Source organism: Doryrhamphus excisus, chromosome 15, assembly GCF_030265055.1.
Source record: "Doryrhamphus excisus isolate RoL2022-K1 chromosome 15, RoL_Dexc_1.0, whole genome shotgun sequence".
NCBI lineage: Eukaryota > Metazoa > Chordata > Actinopteri > Syngnathiformes > Syngnathidae > Doryrhamphus > Doryrhamphus excisus.
This window is the reverse complement of record NC_080480.1, coordinates 18041451-18062393: the sequence shown is the minus strand read 5'-3', so window position 1 is coordinate 18062393 and position 20943 is coordinate 18041451. Positions and strand designations below refer to the sequence as shown.

The window sequence follows — 20943 nt, the reverse complement described above, 5'->3', positions numbered from 1 at the left end:
CAAAAAAGTGCAATTTTAGCAAGTTGAAAATATTGAAAAAAACATAGGGTTAACCCCTTACCTTTTTTTCGGAAAATCAACACCTCTAACAAGTGGGATTTTCTGCACTTTCTGGGTCCTTCTGGGACCCCCGATGAAGGTGTGCAAGGTTTCCACTTTATTCCGGCGCAAAAAAGTGCAGTTTTAGCAAGTTGAAAATATTGAAAAAAACATAGGGTTAACCCCTTACCTTTTTTTCCAAAAATCAACACCTCTAACAAGTGGGATTTTCTGCACTTTCTGGGTCCTTCTGGGACCCCCGATGAAGGTGTGCAAGGTTTCCACTTTATTTTTAAGCAGAAAAGTGCAGTTTTAGCAAGTTGAAAATATTGAAAAAAACATAGGGTTAACCCCTTACCTTTTTTTCCAAAAATCAACACCTCTAACAAGTGGGATTTTCTGCACTTTCTGGGTCCTTCTGGGACCCCCGATGAAGGTGTGCAAGGTTTCCACTTTATTCCGGCGCAAAAAAGTGCAATTTTAGCAAGTTGAAAATATTGAAAAAAACATAGGGTTAACCCCTTACCTTTTTTTCGGAAAATCAACACCTCTAACAAGTGGGATTTTCTGCACTTTCTGGGTCCTTCTGGGACCCCCGATGAAGGTGTGCAAGGTTTCCACTTTATTCCGGCGCAAAAAAGTGCAATTTTAGCAAGTTGAAAATATTGAAAAAAACATAGGGTTAACCCCTTACCTTTTTTTCCAAAAATCAACACCTCTAACAAGTGGGATTTTCTGCACTTTCTGGGTCCTTCTGGGACCCCCGATGAAGGTGTGCAAGGTTTCCACTTTATTCCGGCGCAAAAAAGTGCAGTTTTAGCAAGTTGAAAATATTGAAAAAAACATAGGGTTAACCCCTTACCTTTTTTTCCAAAAATCAACACCTCTAACAAGTGGGATTTTCTGCACTTTCTGGGTCCTTCTGGGACCCCCGATGAAGGTGTGCAAGGTTTCCACTTTATTCCGGCGCAAAAAAGTGCAATTTTAGCAAGTTGAAAATATTGAAAAAAACATAGGGTTAACCCCTTACCTTTTTTTCCAAAAATCAACACCTCTAACAAGTGGGATTTTCTGCACTTTCTGGGTCCTTCTGGGACCCCCGATGAAGGTGTGCAAGGTTTCCACTTTATTCCGGCGCAAAAAAGTGCAGTTTTAGCAAGTTGAAAATATTGAAAAAAACATAGGGTTAACCCCTTACCTTTTTTTCCAAAAATCAACACCTCTAACAAGTGGGATTTTCTGCACTTTCTGGGTCCTTCTGGGACCCCCGATGAAGGTGTGCAAGGTTTCCACTTTATTCCGGCGCAAAAAAGTGCAGTTTTAGCAAGTTGAAAATATTGAAAAAAACATAGGGTTAACCCCTTACCTTTTTTTCCAAAAATCAACACCTCTAACAAGTGGGATTTTCTGCACTTTCTGGGTCCTTCTGGGACCCCCGATGAAGGTGTGCAAGGTTTCCACTTTATTCCGGCGCAAAAAAGTGCAATTTTAGCAAGTTGAAAATATTGAAAAAAACATAGGGTTAACCCCTTACCTTTTTTTCCAAAAATCAACACCTCTAACAAGTGGGATTTTCTGCACTTTCTGGGTCCTTCTGGGACCCCCGATGAAGGTGTGCAAGGTTTCCACTTTATTCCGGCGCAAAAAAGTGCAGTTTTAGCAAGTTGAAAATATTGAAAAAAACATAGGGTTAACCCCTTACCTTTTTTTCCAAAAATCAACACCTCTAACAAGTGGGATTTTCTGCACTTTCTGGGTCCTTCTGGGACCCCCGATGAAGGTGTGCAAGGTTTCCACTTTATTCCGGCGCAAAAAAGTGCAATTTTAGCAAGTTGAAAATATTGAAAAAAACATAGGGTTAACCCCTTACCTTTTTTTCCAAAAATCAACACCTCTAACAAGTGGGATTTTCTGCACTTTCTGGGTCCTTCTGGGACCCCCGATGAAGGTGTGCAAGGTTTCCACTTTATTCCGGCGCAAAAAAGTGCAGTTTTAGCAAGTTGAAAATATTGACAAAAAACATAGGGTTAACCCCTTACCTTTTTTTCCAAAAATCAACACCTCTAACAAGTGGGATTTTCTGCACTTTCTGGGTCCTTCTGGGACCCCCGATGAAGGTGTGCAAGGTTTCCACTTTATTCCGGCGCAAAAAAGTGCAGTTTTAGCAAGTTGAAAATATTGAAAAAAACATAGGGTTAACCCCTTACCTTTTTTTCCAAAAATCAACACCTCTAACAAGTGGGATTTTCTGCACTTTCTGGGTCCTTCTGGGACCCCCGATGAAGGTGTGCAAGGTTTCCACTTTATTCCGGCGCAAAAAAGTGCAGTTTTAGCAAGTTGAAAATATTGAAAAAAACATAGGGTTAACCCCTTACCTTTTTTTCGGAAAATCAACACCTCTAACAAGTGGGATTTTCTGCACTTTCTGGGTCCTTCTGGGACCCCCGATGAAGGTGTGCAAGGTTTCCACTTTATTCCGGCGCAAAAAAGTGCAATTTTAGCAAGTTGAAAATATTGAAAAAAACATAGGGTTAACCCCTTACCTTTTTTGCCAAAAATCAACACCTCTAACAAGTGGGATTTTCTGCACTTTCTGGGTCCTTCTGGGACCCCCGATGAAGGTGTGCAAGGTTTCCACTTCATTCCGGCGCAAAAAAGTGCAGTTTTAGCAAGTTGAAAATATTTAAAAAAACATAGGGTTAACCCCTTACCTTTTTTTCCAAAAATCAACACCTCTAACAAGTGGGATTTTCTGCACTTTCTGGGTCCTTCTGGGACCCCCGATGAAGGTGTGCAAGGTTTCCACTTTATTCCGGCGCAAAAAAGTGCAGTTTTAGCAAGTTGAAAATATTGAAAAAAACATAGGGTTAACCCCTTACCTTTTTTTCGGAAAATCAACACCTCTAACAAGTGGGATTTTCTGCACTTTCTGGGTCCTTCTGGGACCCCCGATGAAGGTGTGCAAGGTTTCCACTTTATTCCGGCGCAAAAAAGTGCAATTTTAGCAAGTTGAAAATATTGAAAAAAACATAGGGTTAACCCCTTACCTTTTTTTCGGAAAATCAACACCTCTAACAAGTGGGATTTTCTGCACTTTCTGGGTCCTTCTGGGACCCCCGATGAAGGTGTGCAAGGTTTCCACTTTATTCCGGCGCAAAAAAGTGCAGTTTTAGCAAGTTGAAAATATTGAAAAAAACATAGGGTTAACCCCTTACCTTTTTTTCCAAAAATCAACACCTCTAACAAGTGGGATTTTCTGCACTTTCTGGGTCCTTCTGGGACCCCCGATGAAGGTGTGCAAGGTTTCCACTTTATTCCGGCGCAAAAAAGTGCAGTTTTAGCAAGTTGAAAATATTGAAAAAAACATAGGGTTAACCCCTTACCTTTTTTTCCAAAAATCAACACCTCTAACAAGTGGGATTTTCTGCACTTTCTGGGTCCTTCTGGGACCCCCGATGAAGGTGTGCAAGGTTTCCACTTTATTCCGGCGCAAAAAAGTGCAGTTTTAGCAAGTTGAAAATATTGAAAAAAACATAGGGTTAACCCCTTACCTTTTTTTCCAAAAATCAACACCTCTAACAAGTGGGATTTTCTGCACTTTCTGGGTCCTTCTGGGACCCCCGATGAAGGTGTGCAAGGTTTCCACTTTATTCCGGCGCAAAAAAGTGCAGTTTTAGCAAGTTGAAAATATTGAAAAAAACATAGGGTTAACCCCTTACCTTTTTTTCGGAAAATCAACACCTCTAACAAGTGGGATTTTCTGCACTTTCTGGGTCCTTCTGGGACCCCCGATGAAGGTGTGCAAGGTTTCCACTTTATTCCGGCGCAAAAAAGTGCAGTTTTAGCAAGTTGAAAATATTGCACTTTCAGGTGTTGATTTTTGGAAAAAAAGGTAAGGGGTTAACCCTATGTTTTTTTCAATATTTTCAACTTGCTAAAACTGCACTTTTTTGCGCCGGAATAAAGTGGAAACCTTGCACACCTTCATCGGGGGTCCCAGAAGGACCCAGAAAGTGCAGAAAATCCCACTTGTTAGAGGTGTTGATTTTTGGAAAAAATGGTAAGGGGTTAACCTTATGTTTTTTTCAATATTTTCAACTTGCTAAAACTGCACTTTTCTGCTTAAAAATGAAGTGGAAACCTTGCACACCTTCATCGGGGGTCCCAGAAGGACCCAGAAAGTGCAGAAAATCCCACTTGTTAGAGGTGTTGATTTTTGGAAAAAAAGGTAAGGGGTTAACCCTATGTTTTTTTCAATATTTTCAACTTGCTAAAACTGCACTTTTTTGCTTCAAAATGAAGTGGAAACCTTGCACACCTTCATCGGGGGTCCCAGAAGGACCCAGAAAGTGCAGAAAATCCCACTTGTTAGAGGTGTTGATTTTTGGAAAAAATGGTAAGGGGTTAACCTTATGTTTTTTTCAATATTTTCAACTTGCTAAAACTGCACTTTTTTGCGCCGGAATGAAGTGGAAACCTTGCACACCTTCATCGGGGGTCCCAGAAGGACCCAGAAAGTGCAGAAAATCCCACTTGTTAGAGGTGTTGATTTTTGGAAAAAAAGGTAAGGGGTTAACCTTATGTTTTTTTCAATATTTTCAACTTGCTAAAACTGCACTTTTCTGCTTCAAAATGAAGTGGAAACCTTGCACACCTTCATCGGGGGTCCCAGAAGGACCCAGAAAGTGCAGAAAATCCCACTTGTTAGAGGTGTTGATTTTTGGAAAAAATGGTAAGGGGTTAACCTTATGTTTTTTTCAATATTTTCAACTTGCTAAAACTGCACTTTTTTGCGCCGGAATAAAGTGGAAACCTTGCACACCTTCATCGGGGGTCCCAGAAGGACCCAGAAAGTGCAGAAAACCCCACTTGTTAGAGGTGTTGATTTTTGGAAAAAATGGTAAGGGGTTAACCCTATGTTTTTTTCAATATTTTCAACTTGCTAAAACTGCACTTTTTTGCGCCGGAATAAAGTGGAAACCTTGCACACCTTCATCGGGGGTCCCAGAAGGACCCAGAAAGTGCAGAAAATCCCACTTGTTAGAGGTGTTGATTTTTGGAAAAAAAGGTAAGGGGTTAACCCTATGTTTTTTTCAATATTTTCAACTTGCTAAAATTGCACTTTTTTGCGCCGGAATAAAGTGGAAACCTTGCACACCTTCATCGGGGGTCCCAGAAGGACCCAGAAAGTGCAGAAAATCCCACTTGTTACAGGTGTTGATTTTTTTTTTTTCCCCAAAAATCAACACCTCTAACAAGTGGGATTTTCTGCACTTTCTGGGTCCTTCTGGGACCCCCGATGAAGGTGTGCAAGGTTTCCACTTCATTCTGGCGCAGAAAAGTGCAGTTTTAGCAAGTTGAAAAATGACACAAAAAAAAAAATTAACCCCTTCGGCAAAAATGATAAGGGGCCCAAAAATGGCAGTAAATTATATATGTATATATGCACATAGCCATGGGTATATACATATACATGCACACATGTATACACATTTGTACACTAATGTATACACATACTTACACATATGTATACACAAACATATATGCTTATATGTATACACACACACTACACATACATAGCATATGTATACATATACATGTATTTTCTCATATACAAACACACTTACACAAACACAGACAAATGCATACACTTATACAAACACACATATATATACACATATGCATGTGTGTATATACATATACATACGTACATAAGTACGTACATACATACATATATACATACGTACATACATACATACATACATATATATATATATACATACGTACATACATACATATATATATATATATATATACGTACATACGTATATACATACATACATACATACGTATATACATACGTACATACATACATACGTACATACATATATACATACGTACATACATACATATATACGTACATATATACATACATACATATATACATACGTACATACATACATACATATATACATACGTACATACATACATACATAAGTACGTACATACATATACATACATAAGTACGTACGTACATACATACATAAGTACGTACGTACATACATACATAAGTACGTACGTACATACATACATAAGTACGTACTTACATACATACATAAGTAAGTACGTACTTATGTATGTATGTACGTACGTACATAAGTACGTACGTACATACATACATAAGTACGTACATACATACATATATACATACATACGTACATACATACATACATACATACGTACATACATACGTACATACATACATATATACATACGTACATACATACATATATACATACGTACATACATACATACATACGTACATACATACATACATACGTACATACATACATACATACATACATACATACATACATAAGTACATACGTACATACATATACATACATAAGTACGTACGTACGTACATACATACATACATAAGTACGTACGTACATACATACATAAGTACGTACGTACATACATACATAAGTACGTACGTACATACATACATAAGTACATACGTACATACATACATAAGTACGTACGTACATACATACATAAGTACGTACATACATAAGTATGTACGTACGTACGTACATATGTACATACGTATGTATATATATATGTATGTCTATACATATACATACATATATATATACATACATATACATACATATATACACACATACATACATATACATACATATATACACATACATATAGATGTATATACACATATGCATGTATGTGTGTATGTATATATATATATATACATACATACATATATACATACATACATAAGTACATACATACATACATATACACACACACACATACATACAGATGTATATACACATATGCATGTATGTGTGTATGTAGATATATATATATATATATATATATATATATATATATATATATATATATATATATATATATATATAGTACATACATGGACATACTGTATGTATATACATACATATACACATCCACTATACAGTTAACTGCACACACATATTTTTATACACATTGACGTATATTTCTACATGTGTATACACACATGTATATACATACACAAATATAATATTTGGCAAAATTGCTATAAAAAATAAATCATTGACAATACCGCAGATGCCCGCTTTTCACGAGGTGACCTTCCAGCTCCACCCCCGAATGAGGGATTCAGACGCCCAGAAAGATGACTGTTTTCATGCCTAACATGGCCGCTAGCCACCAGCGAGCGATGGTCATGGAAGATGATCCATCAACATGTCCGCTCAGACGCAGCTGCTTTCAAGGACTGCTGCCAAAAAAAAGCCTCAAACATGATATGGAATTTCAAAACATCTTCATCCAAACACTGACATCAGTCATCAGCCAACGCTAGCGCCACTCACAGACGTACCTCAGCACACAACAAACAGCTACAGCGTTAGCTAGCGCCTCACTACTGCCCCCGGAGGCACTATGCAGCGTTACACGGGAGGTTGACCCTGATTTGTCATGCAAGTCATGTGACTGCAGGGACCAATCAGGTTGCTCCTGTTTGCCTGCGCTCGCTTTGTTTACAAAGTAATCCTACAAAGTTTCAAAGTCGGCTCATCGCGGTTGTTAGCATGTAAATAACTGCTAGCCTACACCATGAAGAGAAACAGACCTGCGCCGTGTCACATGACTGGTCCTCGTCTTCATCTTCATCTTTATGCATCCTTTGGTGGACTGACTGGTGGACGCGGTTCCAAAGCCCTGAGAAGATAGCACATCCATTCATTAACATGCACTTTGTACTAAACCCCATGGCAATGTATATACTACACACACAACACACTAGATCTGTTTTTTATGTATTATATATATATACTATATACTATATACTATATCAAGTGGTGTCTTTTCAACTGCATGTACTTTCTAGAGGGTTTTGTTCTTTTTCTGGATATATTGTTAGCTCCGGAGTACCTTCTGTTTTTTTTTCTTCACTATGTGACACAAGTACCTTGATTGTTTGGAGTGTGAGAATAAAGCAGTAACTACCGAGTCCTCACGTCTTCCTTTCGCAGCCTCGACAAAACTTCTTCTTCTCGTCACGTCTCGGCTTTGCCGTTACTCGCAAAGGAAGTCCAATGCTAACACGTGGCGGCGGCTAAAAGTGCATCTCTGTGCTTTACAAATGTCAGTTCAAGAAATAATAACCAATCACAACGTGTGCCGTGTGCTAACATGAGCTACGTGGCTAGCACCCGACGGTCAGTTAGCGAATTAGCTTGAATGTGCAGCGGATCCCCACATATCGGCAATTCAGCGTTTCAGTCATCCATTCATTTTCTACCGCTTATCATTAAGAGGGTCGCAGGGTGGGCTGGAGCCTATCCCAGCCAATCCCAGGGCGCATATGGACAAACAACCATTCACACTCACATTCATACCGATGGACAATTTGGAGTGGCCAATGAAGCTAGCATGTTTTTGGAATGTGGGAGGAAACCGGAGTACCTGGAGAAAAGTGGAAGTGTACCACGTTGACTATGAAGTATGGAAAATAATGCCATTTTACGTACTTGTCATTTTTGGTAGCACCGTGAGCGAGGCGCACTCCCAAATAGACAGCGGCCAAGCTAAACGCGTTTTTTTTTCGCCATTCCGGGGTGCCAGGATGTAGGCGGGCGGCGTCGGTTTAACGTTTCGGCTAATTGTTGTCTTCAGGTCGGACTGGTCCGAATGGATCAGAACCAGACTGGGACCCGCTCAACCGATCTGCTCTGGCGCGGACAGGTGCGCAGACGCTGATGGAACGCACCACTTGCTCGACTGTGCCTGGGTTGGAAGTCGGAAGGGGTGGGGCGAGAGGAGTTGGGGTTCAGGCACTACAAAGCCGCTCCGAAGTTAAATCTTTCATTTCCATTTAGTTATTTATAGACGAGCGCTGCGCCGAGACTGCTCGGGATCGCCGCAAATTAGCCAGCATCTGTCGTGACGAGCGTCCCGGGACACTCGGCGGCGGCGGCGCGTCCCTCCCTCCTTCCCTCCTCCACTTCCACGCATCCAGACTTTTCACTTTGCACTGCCAAAAGTTTGCAAGTCGGCCGGGGTGATGACAGGGTGCTCTGATGTTTTTTTTGGGGGGGGGGGGGCAGTCGTCACGTTACAACTCTGCGCTCCGGAGTCGCGACCTCATGCTGCAAACTTAATGACGGCTTTTCTAATTCCACATTCCCAGTTCGTGCAACACGACTACAGTAGTATTATTAGTAGTATTATTAGTAGTATTATTATTAGTATTATTACTTCCAAAAGTGGCGGCACGGCGGTCTAGAGGTTAGCGTGGGTTTTCTCCGGGTACTCCGGTTTCCTCCCACATTCCAAAAACATGCTAGGTTAATTGGCCACTCCAAATTGTCCATAGGTATGAATGTGAGTGTGAATGGTTGTTTGTCTATATGTGCCCTGTGATTGGCTGGCCACCAGTCCAGGGTGGACCCCGCCTCTCGCCCAAAGACAGCTGGGATAGGCTCCAGCACCCCTGTGACCCTTGTGAGGAAAAAGCTGTAGAAAATGAATGAATGAACGAACTTCCAAAAGTTTTTTTTCCCAATAGCAAATATCCAATTCATCCCATGAGACTAGACGTTCCGATGTCGGGAATATTTAGACTTTTACATGCAGAAAATGAAGTGTTTACCGTTAGTGGACACTCCCGTTGACCAAGACGCTGAGAAGGGGGGGGGGGGGGGGGCGCCATCTTCCGTCATTCCTGAAGGTCGTGAGGTTGTCCTTCCCCAAGCCCTGGAAGAAAGACCAGAAGAGATGAGTTTTAGTCGGCAGGGTTCAACCGTGTTTTCTTGACCAAATTCCCAGGCATCAACAAGGAAAATTACGCAACTGGTTGCACTAAGTCGCTTGGAATGCTCCAGTAGCGGAGGGCAATAGTGTTTGCTAACCAAGAGCAATAGTGTACGATAACCAAGAGCAATAGTGTATGATAACCAAGAGCAATAGTGTATGATAACCAAGAGCAATAGTGTATGATAACCAAGAACAATAGTGTTTGCTAACCAAGAGCAACAGTGTTTGCTAACCAAGAGCAATAGTGTTTGCTAACCAAGAGCAATAGTGTTTCCTAACCAAGAGCAATAGTGTTTGCTAACCAAGAGCAACAGTGTATGATAACCAAGAGCAATAGTGTTTGCTAACCAAGAGCAATAGTGTTTGCTAACCAAGAGCAATAGTGTATGACAACCAAGAGCAACAGTGTATGATAACCAAGAGCAACAGTGTATGATAACCAAGAGCAATAGTGTTTGCTAACCAAGAGCAATAGTGTTTGCTAACCAAGAGCAACAGTGTTTGCTAACCAAGAGCAACAGTGTATGATAACCAAGAGCAATAGTGTATGATAACCAAGAGCAACAGTGTATGATAACCAAGAGCAATAGTGTTTGCTAACTAAGAGCAACAGTGTTTGCTAACCAAGAGCAACAGTGTTTGCTAACCAAGAGCAACAGTGTATGATAACCAAGAGCAACAGTGTATGATAACCAAGAGCAATAGTGTTTGCTAACCAAGAGCAACAGTGTATGATAACCAAGAGCAACAGTGTATGATAACCAAGAGCAACAGTGTATGATAACCAAGAGCAACAGTGTATGATAACCAAGAGCAATAGTGTATGATAACCAAGAGCAACAATGTATGATAACCAAGAGCAACAGTGTATGATAACCAAGAGCAATAGTGTTTGCTAACCAAGAGCAACAGTGTTTGCTAACCAAGGCAGACGTCCTACTAAAACTGGGGCACGGGGAAAGCCAACGTGATTGTGAGGATTCACCTGGTCCTCGCTTGTCTCCCTGTTTGCAGTAAATAGCCAGGAAGCGGTTCTCGGTTTTGACGGACACCACAGACGAGAGGGACGGCGGGAGGAGAGCTAGCTTTGAGAGAACAACCGGGAGAGGAGCGGCTGGAGAGGGAAGACGGGAGGCGTACAAAAGCGGCGGCGGCGGCGGTGGCGGCGGCATCAAAGCGGCCTCAAAGTTGACAGATGGAGTGCGCCGCTTTCCACCGGGAGGCGGCCATCTTTGTGCCAGAAAGACAGCGAGAGGATGAGACGTGTCCCGTTAGGATAAAACATTTTATTTTTCTATACTTTTGTGATTTCCAATGGTACAAAGTGTGTATAAAGGCGTAGAAATATATATATGTACAAACATGTTTTTATGTTGGGGGTTCTGGGAGATGAACAGTCGGCCCTCCGTGCTGATGGGGGAGGAGCGAGGAGGATCTCCGCCTCCTCCCCGTCCTCCTCCTCCTCCTCCACAAGGCTCCGCCCCTGTCGCCGGGAAGGTCGGGTGGAGGCGGCGCCATGCTTCCTGTCGGTGGAGTCAAAGGTCAGGCCACTTTCTTCCTTCCTTTTGGCGCTGGCGATGCTCCCCCTTTCTTTGCTACTGTTAGCGGTGCCCCCTCCCCCTCTGGATGCTGTCGTGATGTCACTTCCTCCTGGCAGCGCCCCCCCCCCCCAGCCCCCCGCCCTCGTATGCTTTATGGCGACTCCGGGTCGGTCGCCATCTTCACTCCCCCCCCCCCAGGAGCGACTGACTGGTTGTCGGCGCCTCGCACCAGCACCGACTGGGAGGAGTAACACCATTGGACATCAGCAGGGGGCGTGGCACGCCGACGGCTGGCGGTCACGCCCACCCGGAGAGGGCTGGCGTCCGTGTTCTCGTTTGCGTGTTTTTTTGGCCTTTTCTTTTTACAGGAGGAGATCTTTCTATCAGGAGGAGATCCTTCTATCAGGAGGAGATCCTTCTATCAGGAGGAGATCCTTCTATCAGGAGGAGATCTTTCTATCAGGAGGAGATCCTTCTATCAGGAGGAGATCCTTCTATCAGGAGGAGATCCTTCTATCAGGAGGAGATCTTTCTATCAGGAGGAGATCTTTCTAATCAGGAGGAGATCCTTCTATCAGGAGGAGATCTTTCTATCAGGAGGAGATCCTTCTAATCAGGAGGAGATCCTTCTATCAGGAGGAGATCCTTCTATCAGGAGGAGATCTTTCTATCAGGAGGAGATCCTTCTATCGGGAGGAGATCTTTCTATCAGGAGGAGATCCTTCTATCAGGAGTTGCTGTTAACGTGTTCAACGAGAATGTTGGTTGAGTTCTTTGAATGTACTTCCGTGTATTCTTTGGCTGTATAGAAATATACATATGAATATATATATATACATATCTATTCTATGGGCTGTGGTGATGTCAGGGAGTAGAGGGGGCGGGCAGAGAAGCCCCCTTTTAGATTTCAGTCCCCGCCCCCCAGCCCTGCCCCCCCTGCTATTTACTGTACCATGTGATCATGTGTTCAATGATTGGATGTGTGATGGTGATTGTGACCCCCCCGCCCCCCCCTCACTTTCACCTCCTTGGTTTCTGTGATGTTTTGGAATATCACCCCCCCCCCGCCCCCTCGCCCCCCACCCAAAAAAAAAAAACCCAGCCCTGTCAGAGCGCTCTAATTAGATCCAATTTATCGTTTTTCCTGTCCGCCGCCCCATTGTGGGATTTGAACGCGCGGCCTCTGAGGTCTTTGATCTGGAGCCAACCCCCGCCCCCCCCACCCGTGCTGGCCCAGATTTAGCCCCCCCCCCCACCCGCTGAGGGAGCGATCGCTACTGCTAACGTAGTGGAGCGAACGTGCCGCCCCCGAGGGGGCTTGGCGGCGCTTTGTTGCCCGAAGCTTCCGACGTCGTCGACACTAAAATCTCCCGTCATTCCGCTTTTGACTGACATCCCATTTCAGCTTTTGACAAACAAATCAGGGCTCCGCCTCTTCCTCCAGACGCTTCCTGTGTAGTGCAAAGACTTTGTGAAGTTGAATCGGCCTTCAAGGCTGGAGCGCCGTCACATGACTCATCTGGCCTACTTGCGGCGCCGAAGGCCCGCGGCGGCAGGCTGGAGTTTTACTTTGGAGGGAACTTCCTGTGCGGAGGAGAGGCCGGGGCGGGTTGATCGGGCAGAGATGGAGGCGGCCGCCGATGATCTATGCACACGCACGTTTCAGCCAGACTGTTAGCCGCCCATCCAAGATGGACGCTTTTGTTTTCGTTTTGTCACAAGAAGCGACGCTTGCTAGCTTGGCCACGTTCACGTTCTACTTTTTCAATTTCCAAAAAAAAATATTAAAAAAAAAAAAAAGCAAGACAAAGCAGCCTTTGCGTTTCCTCAGCTAGACTAGTTGTTCACGTAGCAGATTCTGGATGTACTTTGTGTAAATGTTCTTCAGGAGGGACTCATTCATTTCACTTCCTGTGGCGCAAACGCCGCAAGCCGGAACTACGGGTGGTCCTCGGGTTACCGACGTGTTGCGTTCCTCGACGTAGGTCTTCTACCTGAATGATCTCCACAAGAAGCCAGCTATGATCTGGAGAAGGTGAAGGCTGAACTTCACCATGACTTGCTGGGTCCTGAAGTATTTGATTTGGAATAGAGACATCCTTCATCTCGTACCACGGGGGGCCCACACTCCAGGTTTTCTTTCCAGTTGGTGATTCAGTGTCCAGTTTGACATGTGATCTACAGGAAGTGGGTACCCTCAGGTGACGTTGACCTCGTCTTTCGTGCAATGGGAGTTGACGGAAAGATTCATTCTTCAATATTGGTTTGGGGGTCCCAAAAGGTCCTCTCGTCCCGGATCTCCGTGTAACAGTGCACCGAGTACATGACCCATGACCCCCATCATTCATTCAGTTTCAGGCATCTTTATCGTTATGGTCGCCACAGTGGAGTGGACGATATTGGTGGCTGGGATTATTATGATGTTCATTAGCGCGGTCCAAAAATTCCAAAAAGCGGTCGGGAATTCTCCGCGTCGTTTCTCAAGCTCGTCTGGAGCGAAATCAAAACGTAACCCGAGTATCACCTTCAACGATAGCCCAACGTAAACGCTGCAGTCGGGATGTTTCCACGTAAAGGCATGTAGCTGATGCATGGCTTGACTTTAATTAGACCCCGCCCCCCCTTCCCCCCACGTCCCATGAGGCTTTGCAGCACATTCCCGTTGTAAACAAAGACGTCGTCGTTGGCGACTGCTGCCATTGCCGGTCTTCCACTCCGGAGCGCTTGTGGCGCTTCACATGCACGGCGGCTTACGTCGTGCTCGGCCATCTCTGCCCCGCGGGGGAGGGCGCCGCCCCACGCCCCGAAAGGGGCGGTGGCCCTCGTCGTGGTCTACCTGGTCTAGATCTTCCTGAGCACAAATGAGTCCACTCCGCACGCCCCCCCCCTTGACGTCACCCCCGCACCACCCTTGGAGCGTGTGTGACCCTTTTTGTACTCCTGCTGTTCTGTACATAACGACCCCCCCCCCCCCGCCCCCCCCACATTACCTTCAGGAGAAAAGTCCTCCCCAAAGTCTTGTATTTTGTTCAAAAATGACAAAATGTATTTATAACTTTTTTTTTTTTTAAATCTATCTTTCTCCGTTTTGTAAATGTTCAAGGTAAATAAAGTTTTAAAAATGTTAAAAAATGTAATGGCTATATTGAAAGGTTAAAAAAAATAATGTCTCTAGAAGCCCCCCCCCCCGCCCCCCCCCTTCTTTGTACTTTGTGTTTCTTTCCTCTTTCTGTATGCTTCTCTTTACGTGCTTCAGATGAAGAGTTCTATTTATTATGACATTAACGTTATTATAATTATGACTAATTATTAATATCATCATCCTTATTATGACCATGAATAAACTTGTCTACTTCAACATGGCCGTCTGCTCTTCTTCCCTTCCGCGACAAATCCTGGGGCGCCGCCCGCAGAGCCATTTGTCTTCGGCCCAACACCCCCGCGCCCCCCCCCCCAACCCCCACCCCCACCCTCAGGGTTTACAAGATGGAGAGCGCCTGTCTTGTGCGGCGAGCCCGGCGACGGCGGCGAGGGGGGGGGGGGGGGACAACGGCACGTTGCCTCCGGGTGCGGAAAAAGCCAAATGTAAATACGGGAAAAGATCGCCGGTGTTGACTCGGCGTCGACCCCCAACAACAACAACAACATGTCGTCTTACGGCGAGGAAATGTCAACCTAGCCCAAACATCACGTGGACTTCCGTTTCAACAAAGTCCTGGGCTTTGGGAACCTGAATCACAAATAGCAAGCAGGCAGGAGACTGTGGAGTACTTCCATCAGTACTCTTCAATAAGTACTACTACTGCATATGATTGGAAGATGGAGTACTGTACAAAGGGCGGGACAGTGTACTAATACGGGTACTAATACAGCCAAGCGTTCATAGTGACATCATTGGTGATGTCACTATCCTATTCATGTTCCCCCATTGATGGAGAACGTGAGCTCGGTGCAGACCGTCCTAAGACAGCTTGGTCTTACCCGGCTATTCTTGCGAAAAACGAGGTTTTCTGTGCGGTGGACCCTTAGTTAGCGTACAGGCGTTACATGGTAACATCCTGTGTGAAGTGTGCTAGGCGGCGCTAGCTGTTGAGCGATTACGAAGCCATGACACTCTTTAAGGGGCGGCTGATTAAAAAAAAAGGGAAAAAAACAGGCCTTGGTTGCGGTCCAAAGCGGAGGGTCCACTCCGTACAGACACGGCGCATCAACAAGAGCTTGGCCGCCATGACGGGTGGGGTGGGGCGAGGGGGGGGCGCCATCAGCTGTGCAGACGCAGGACTCCCTGGTGTCCTTTTGGCAGCAAATAAAATGACCAGAGATGATTCATGAGGCAAATTAGGAGCGGATCCGACCCAGTTACGACCCGGTTTGCTTGTCAGCTCACTCCAGTATTTATATGACACTAATTAATCTCAGCTGCCGTAAGAAAAGAGCTGAGCAGGGGGTTCGTCCGCCCCGCTTATTTCCTGCACTCGAGCGCTGAAAGGGCACACTTAGCCACTTTTTATTCACTCGCCAACCAGACGGAAAAGGAGCAGAAGCGGCTACTAATGCTTATTATCCGTTTGCCTGTTGTGACAGCTAATTGAAATTGGACTAATTGGATTAATTGCGGCAAAATGAGACCCTGCGAGGAGCCGGAAAGGAAGAGAGATGGATTCGTTCGGGCGAGAGACAGCGGCCTCTGCTGGCGACAGCGTTGAACTGCACCCAATCGGTCAAGTCAAGTTGAAGGGCTGACAGGGACGAACAGGTGAAGGTAAAGGTGAAGGTGAAGGGAGGAAAATATAATAAATAATATAAATTATTATATTTGTAATAATTTTATAATTTTTATAATTATTATATTAATATAAAATATAATAAAAATATAATAAATAATATAATAATATATAAATAATATAAATAACACAGAATTTGATGTAAATACATAAGAATTTGGGAAATACTGCGATTACATTTGCAAATGATAATACTCGGAATTTTTTGCATGTTTATGTTTGTTACAAATGGCAACCCATTCCACTTTGACAAGTCCATGAACGCACCACGCGTGCACTAACACAGCTCAGACTACTGCCCCCCCCCCCCAAAAAAAAAAGCTAAAGGTGATGACACCTTCTGGTGGAGATGAATAACCGACACCCACGTCGCCCTCAAGCGTTAACTTTACGTTTGGAACAAAATAGACGATGCTGGCTACAAATGGCCCCTGGGCCGCATGTTGGTCACCCCTGACTTGGGTTTCTTTCCTCGCTCAAATTGTCTTGTGGTTTCCATCAAGTGTTACTTAGGACGAGTCAGCCATGGTACTTTATCGGTCGAGGGGCCTTTTTATCGATGAAACACGTTACGTTTTTACCAAACACATAAATGATAAAAACATGCCTGATAAATCATTCTACCAGGGATTTATCACCGTGTACGTGTGCGTGTACGCGTGCGCGAGCGGCAGCAGGTTCCTTGTCGGCCGCTTTCGACAGAACATCCATCAGGCCGCCGCGCCGCCATCTGCTCCTCCACCGCGGCCCCCGTCCCGCTCAGCGCCATCTGCAGCCTGCTCTCCCCTTCACGTCGCTTCGGGAAGTTTTACGGCAGATTGACGAGGGGTGAGCGACTTTTAAAAGGCGACATTCGGGACAAGGACTTCAGTAAAGCAAGAGAGAGAGCGTCACTAAAGCTCTTTGTTGTGGAAATGGAGGCTGCTGCCATTTAGAGCTGTAATACCCCGTCTGACCAGCAGAGGGAGACAAACACCAACAAACAAAGCAGAAGGACTGGAAACATTCCTTGACGTTATTTTCACAAGGAATTGTGGGAATTGTGGACGATGCTGCGTTTGAGTGCATAGTGGATGATGATTCCTCATGCCGTCCACATTATGGGTGCGGTCTCAAAGGTTCCACTGGATGGGAACTTCCTGTGCAGCAGCTCCAATCTTAAGGGTCAGTAAAAGCTGGTCTGAATCACATGACACGCTTTACGCTGGCATGACCTCACAGAAGGTCAAAGTGCGCCCTCCGAAAGGGCCCTAAGGAGCCACGTAGCAACACCGTCCTAGAGGATGCGATGTCGCCGGGCCGGGCCAGCCCAAAGATCACCCCCGGGGGCCAAAGAATGATAAGAAGCCTTGAAAGGAGCGGAACCAAGAATAGCATCAAAAGTGCTGAGCGGGCAGAACAGGAGCCGCAATTTGCGCAATGAGGTGAGCGCACGCTTTATGGCCATCGGTCCCGGGGGCAACGCAAGGGCAGGGTGGCGGGGGGCGGGGGGCGGGGCCTCGGTGGAGGGGGCGGTGAAGGAACTTCACCACTTCCACCCTGGAAGTAATATCACAACAGGTACTGCATGCACAACCAATAGTCATGTTACATACTACTATTACTACATAATAGTACAAGTGCGTACTACACTTCTGGTAGGTAGGGTACACTGTAGTGGTACTGCGTATGTACCAAGTAACCACATACTTTACTAGTTTACACATTGTACTACACAGTTTTAGTACCTTCAAGAGACAAAAGAATGGAAAACCTCAGTGAGGATTTGGACACCCCTGTACTGTATGTACTTAGTAGTACTCCAGTAGCACTACTCACTCTACTACAACATGTCCTCGGTAGTAGTAGCAGCTCTAATCTACTAGTGTATGTACTCAGTAGTAGTAGCAGCTCTAATCTACTACTGTATGTCCTTAGTAGTAGTCACAGGTCTAATCTACTACTGTATGTCATTGGTAGTAGTAGCAGCTCTAATCTACTACATCTACTACTGCATGTCTTTGCTAGTAGTCACAGCTCTAATCTACTACTGTATGTCCTCGGTAGTAGTCGCAGCTCTAATCTACTACATCTACTACTGCATGTCCTTGCTAGTAGTCACAGCTTTAATCTACTACTGTAGTATGTCCTCGGTAGTAGTTGCAGGTCTAATCTACTACATATACTACTGTATGTCCTTGGTAGTAGTAGCAGCTCTAATCTACTACTGCATGTCCTTGGTAGTAGTCGCAGCTCTAATCTACTACATCTACTACTGCATGTCCTTGGTAGTAGTCACAGCTCTAATCTACTACTGTATGTCCTCGGTAGTAGTCGCAGTAATCTACTACTGTATGTCCTTGGTAGTAGTCGCATGTCTAATCTACTACATCTACTACTGCATGTCCTTGGTAGTAGTCGCAGGTCTAATCTACTACATCTACTACTCTATATCCTTGGTAGTAGTCACAGGTCTAATCTACTACTCTATATCCTTGGTAGTAGTCCCAGGTCTAATCTACTACATCTACTACTGTATATCCTTGGTAGTAGTCCCAGGTCTAATCTACTACATCTACTACTGTATATCCTTGGTAGTAGTCCCAGCAGTAAAGCGACGGACCTCGCTGGCGCCGGGTGCCAAGTAGCGGAGGATTTGGGAGCGCCACCACTGGTGTCCATCTGCACACCGGATTTGAAATGTGGCTTCGCTGTGACCCGTCTGTTGTCCGGGCCTCTGGAGACCCGGAGGGGGAGGGGGCGGTGCCAGCAGCCTCTGATAACGTGCTACGCCACGCCGCCCCGTATGGCGAGATGGAGCGGCGGCGGGTTCACGGGGGGCTTCTGCTGCCTTTTGTTTGCACAACAGGAGAGATTTAGACGCAACGAGTTTGCGTGCTCGCAGGACCGGCCAGAGTCTGTGGACAATCCTGCACGTTGGCCCACGTCACCCAAATCCATTTTTACTCACCCTGAGGATTATACGGCTGGCGAGGCTGGCAAGGCTGGCGAGGTTGGCGAGGCTGGCGTTCGCTACGGAGCCAAAATAAAGACTGCCGAGCGCGCTAAGGCTAATTAGCGGCACCTTGCTTTTCATTCTGCAGCTCCGGAGCCCCGAGGGCCGGGCGCCGCGTGCCGTGTCAGGCCGCAAGCGGTCTTTAGGGGGCGCCCTCACACCAGCCATGACGGAAGGCGCCTGCAGCCTGCAAAAGTGTCGGGAGTGCTGGCGAGTGACGCGGCTGTGGAGAGCGTCCTCCGTCAGACATCCATCACTGGGAGGCTGCAGTGGACGCGACACTGCGGCCTCACAAGGACACGCAAGGACGATTACCCTCACCCCGAAACGGTACTAGGTACACCTGCGTGGACTAATTAGAGCTGGATTTCAAAATAAAAGTATAACTACAAAGAGACATAAGCTCGGTTGAATGAAAATTAAAATTAAAAAAGCATCTCAGGAAGATTTTTATGTTCAGTACTGCAGTGGCGCTTGGCACCGGCATCCAACCGCCAACGGTTTTTCCATCAGGGCCGGCCAGCCTGGACTGGAGGCCGTGGAACCATTAAGCATCTGTGCTTCCTGGGATTCAACGGCAACTCCAGGTCGGTCATGCATTCCTGAATGACGGCTGAACACAAAGAAGCGGAACTTGACGTCTTAGTTGGAGAGCTGGAGGCCCAAAAAGACCAAGTACTGGATTTGTGTACCTGAGACCCACTAATCAAGCCACCAACTACCAACTCCTGGGATGATCCTCGGACTTAAGCTAACCTTAACCCCCAAAACCAAGATACCCAGGTCAGAACTGCGTCCCTAAGTCTACCCTTAACTCCAAACCTGAACCCAAAGGTCAATGGTTCTATTTCTTCTGTCCAAAGACATTCCGGAGGAGACAAGGATCCCACAGTCCAAAAATGGCAGAAAACCCGTGCTTCCAAGGTTTTTTTTCCCAGGTAACACCCCCCCAACCCTCAGCCCTCATCCAAATCCCAACATCAACATAGCATGCTAGTTAGCATCATTGTACGGGATGAAAGCCCAAACTCACGCCGCAACCAGGAAGTCTAAATAAAGACCCGCCTTTTACCTGCTCTATTTCCCCGGTCGCAGGAAGACTGAAATAGCTCCCGGCAAAGCCAGATAAGACGCGAGGCGGGTAAATGGCACCACGGACGCGCCGCTGAGCGGCTTTTTTTTCCCCCCTCGGCCATATTGTCCTGTGAGGCGGGAAGGCCAGGGCCACGGAGGGAGAGCATATGTCCACCTCGCCTTCTGCTGCCGCTCCTCGCATGTGTTACTTCCTCCCCCATCGGCCCCCCTGATGGGCAGAGGGCCTCGCGCTTCACGGCGACGCCAGCCCAAAGAGGCCGATCTAGTTCAACTGGCATATCGCAGATATTAAAGATATTAGCCGATACATTCTCTTTGCAGGACTTCATCGATATTCCGAATATCTCCATTATTGATATATTTATTCTCAATGTCTTTACTTGACTTACATTTATTGTATTATTTATTATTTTTCAACTTATTTGTACATGAAATCCTGATGTATTCCTATTTTAGGACTTTTACTACATTTTAATCCTATTGTAATTTTATTTTCCCATTTTTATTTTTTTGTATTATTTGAATACTAAATAATACTTAATATAATAATACTAAAAAATCAGACCTAACTAATCGCTCGGCGTTATTTTCTCTGCAGTCGTTGCACTTGCCCCCCCCCAAATACAACTTCATGGCAAAAAAATCC

The 20943-nt window shown here is 45.2% G+C and overlaps 1 protein-coding gene and 1 long non-coding RNA gene across 13 annotated transcripts in view; one reads left to right on the top strand and one right to left on the bottom strand.

Annotated features, from left to right (window-relative positions):
* The window catches only part of LOC131102883 (RNA binding protein fox-1 homolog 3-like), a 247406-nt gene extending 232638 nt beyond the window's left edge, over positions 1–14768 (top strand). For 7 of the 10 annotated variants that reach the window (XM_058048540.1, XM_058048538.1, XM_058048539.1 and 4 more), the window contains one exon: positions 7171–8442. In XM_058048540.1, the coding sequence (XP_057904523.1) occupies positions 7171–7257 (87 nt within the window). In that variant the 3' untranslated portion in view covers positions 7258–8442. Of the gene's footprint in view, positions 1–7170; positions 8446–10896 lie in introns of those variants that run through there. The other 3 variants (XM_058048547.1, XM_058048548.1, XM_058048546.1) reach the window with 3 other exon arrangements.
* Positions 6997–20943, bottom strand: part of LOC131102941 (uncharacterized) — a 53318-nt gene continuing 39371 nt past the window's right edge. For 2 of the 3 annotated variants that reach the window (XR_009119515.1, XR_009119517.1), the window contains 2 exons: positions 9719–9822; positions 6997–7785 (listed from right to left, as the gene is read on the bottom strand). This is a non-coding gene — a long non-coding RNA (uncharacterized LOC131102941). The remainder of the gene's footprint in view (positions 7786–9718; positions 9823–20943) is intronic. The other variant, XR_009119516.1, reaches the window with a different exon arrangement.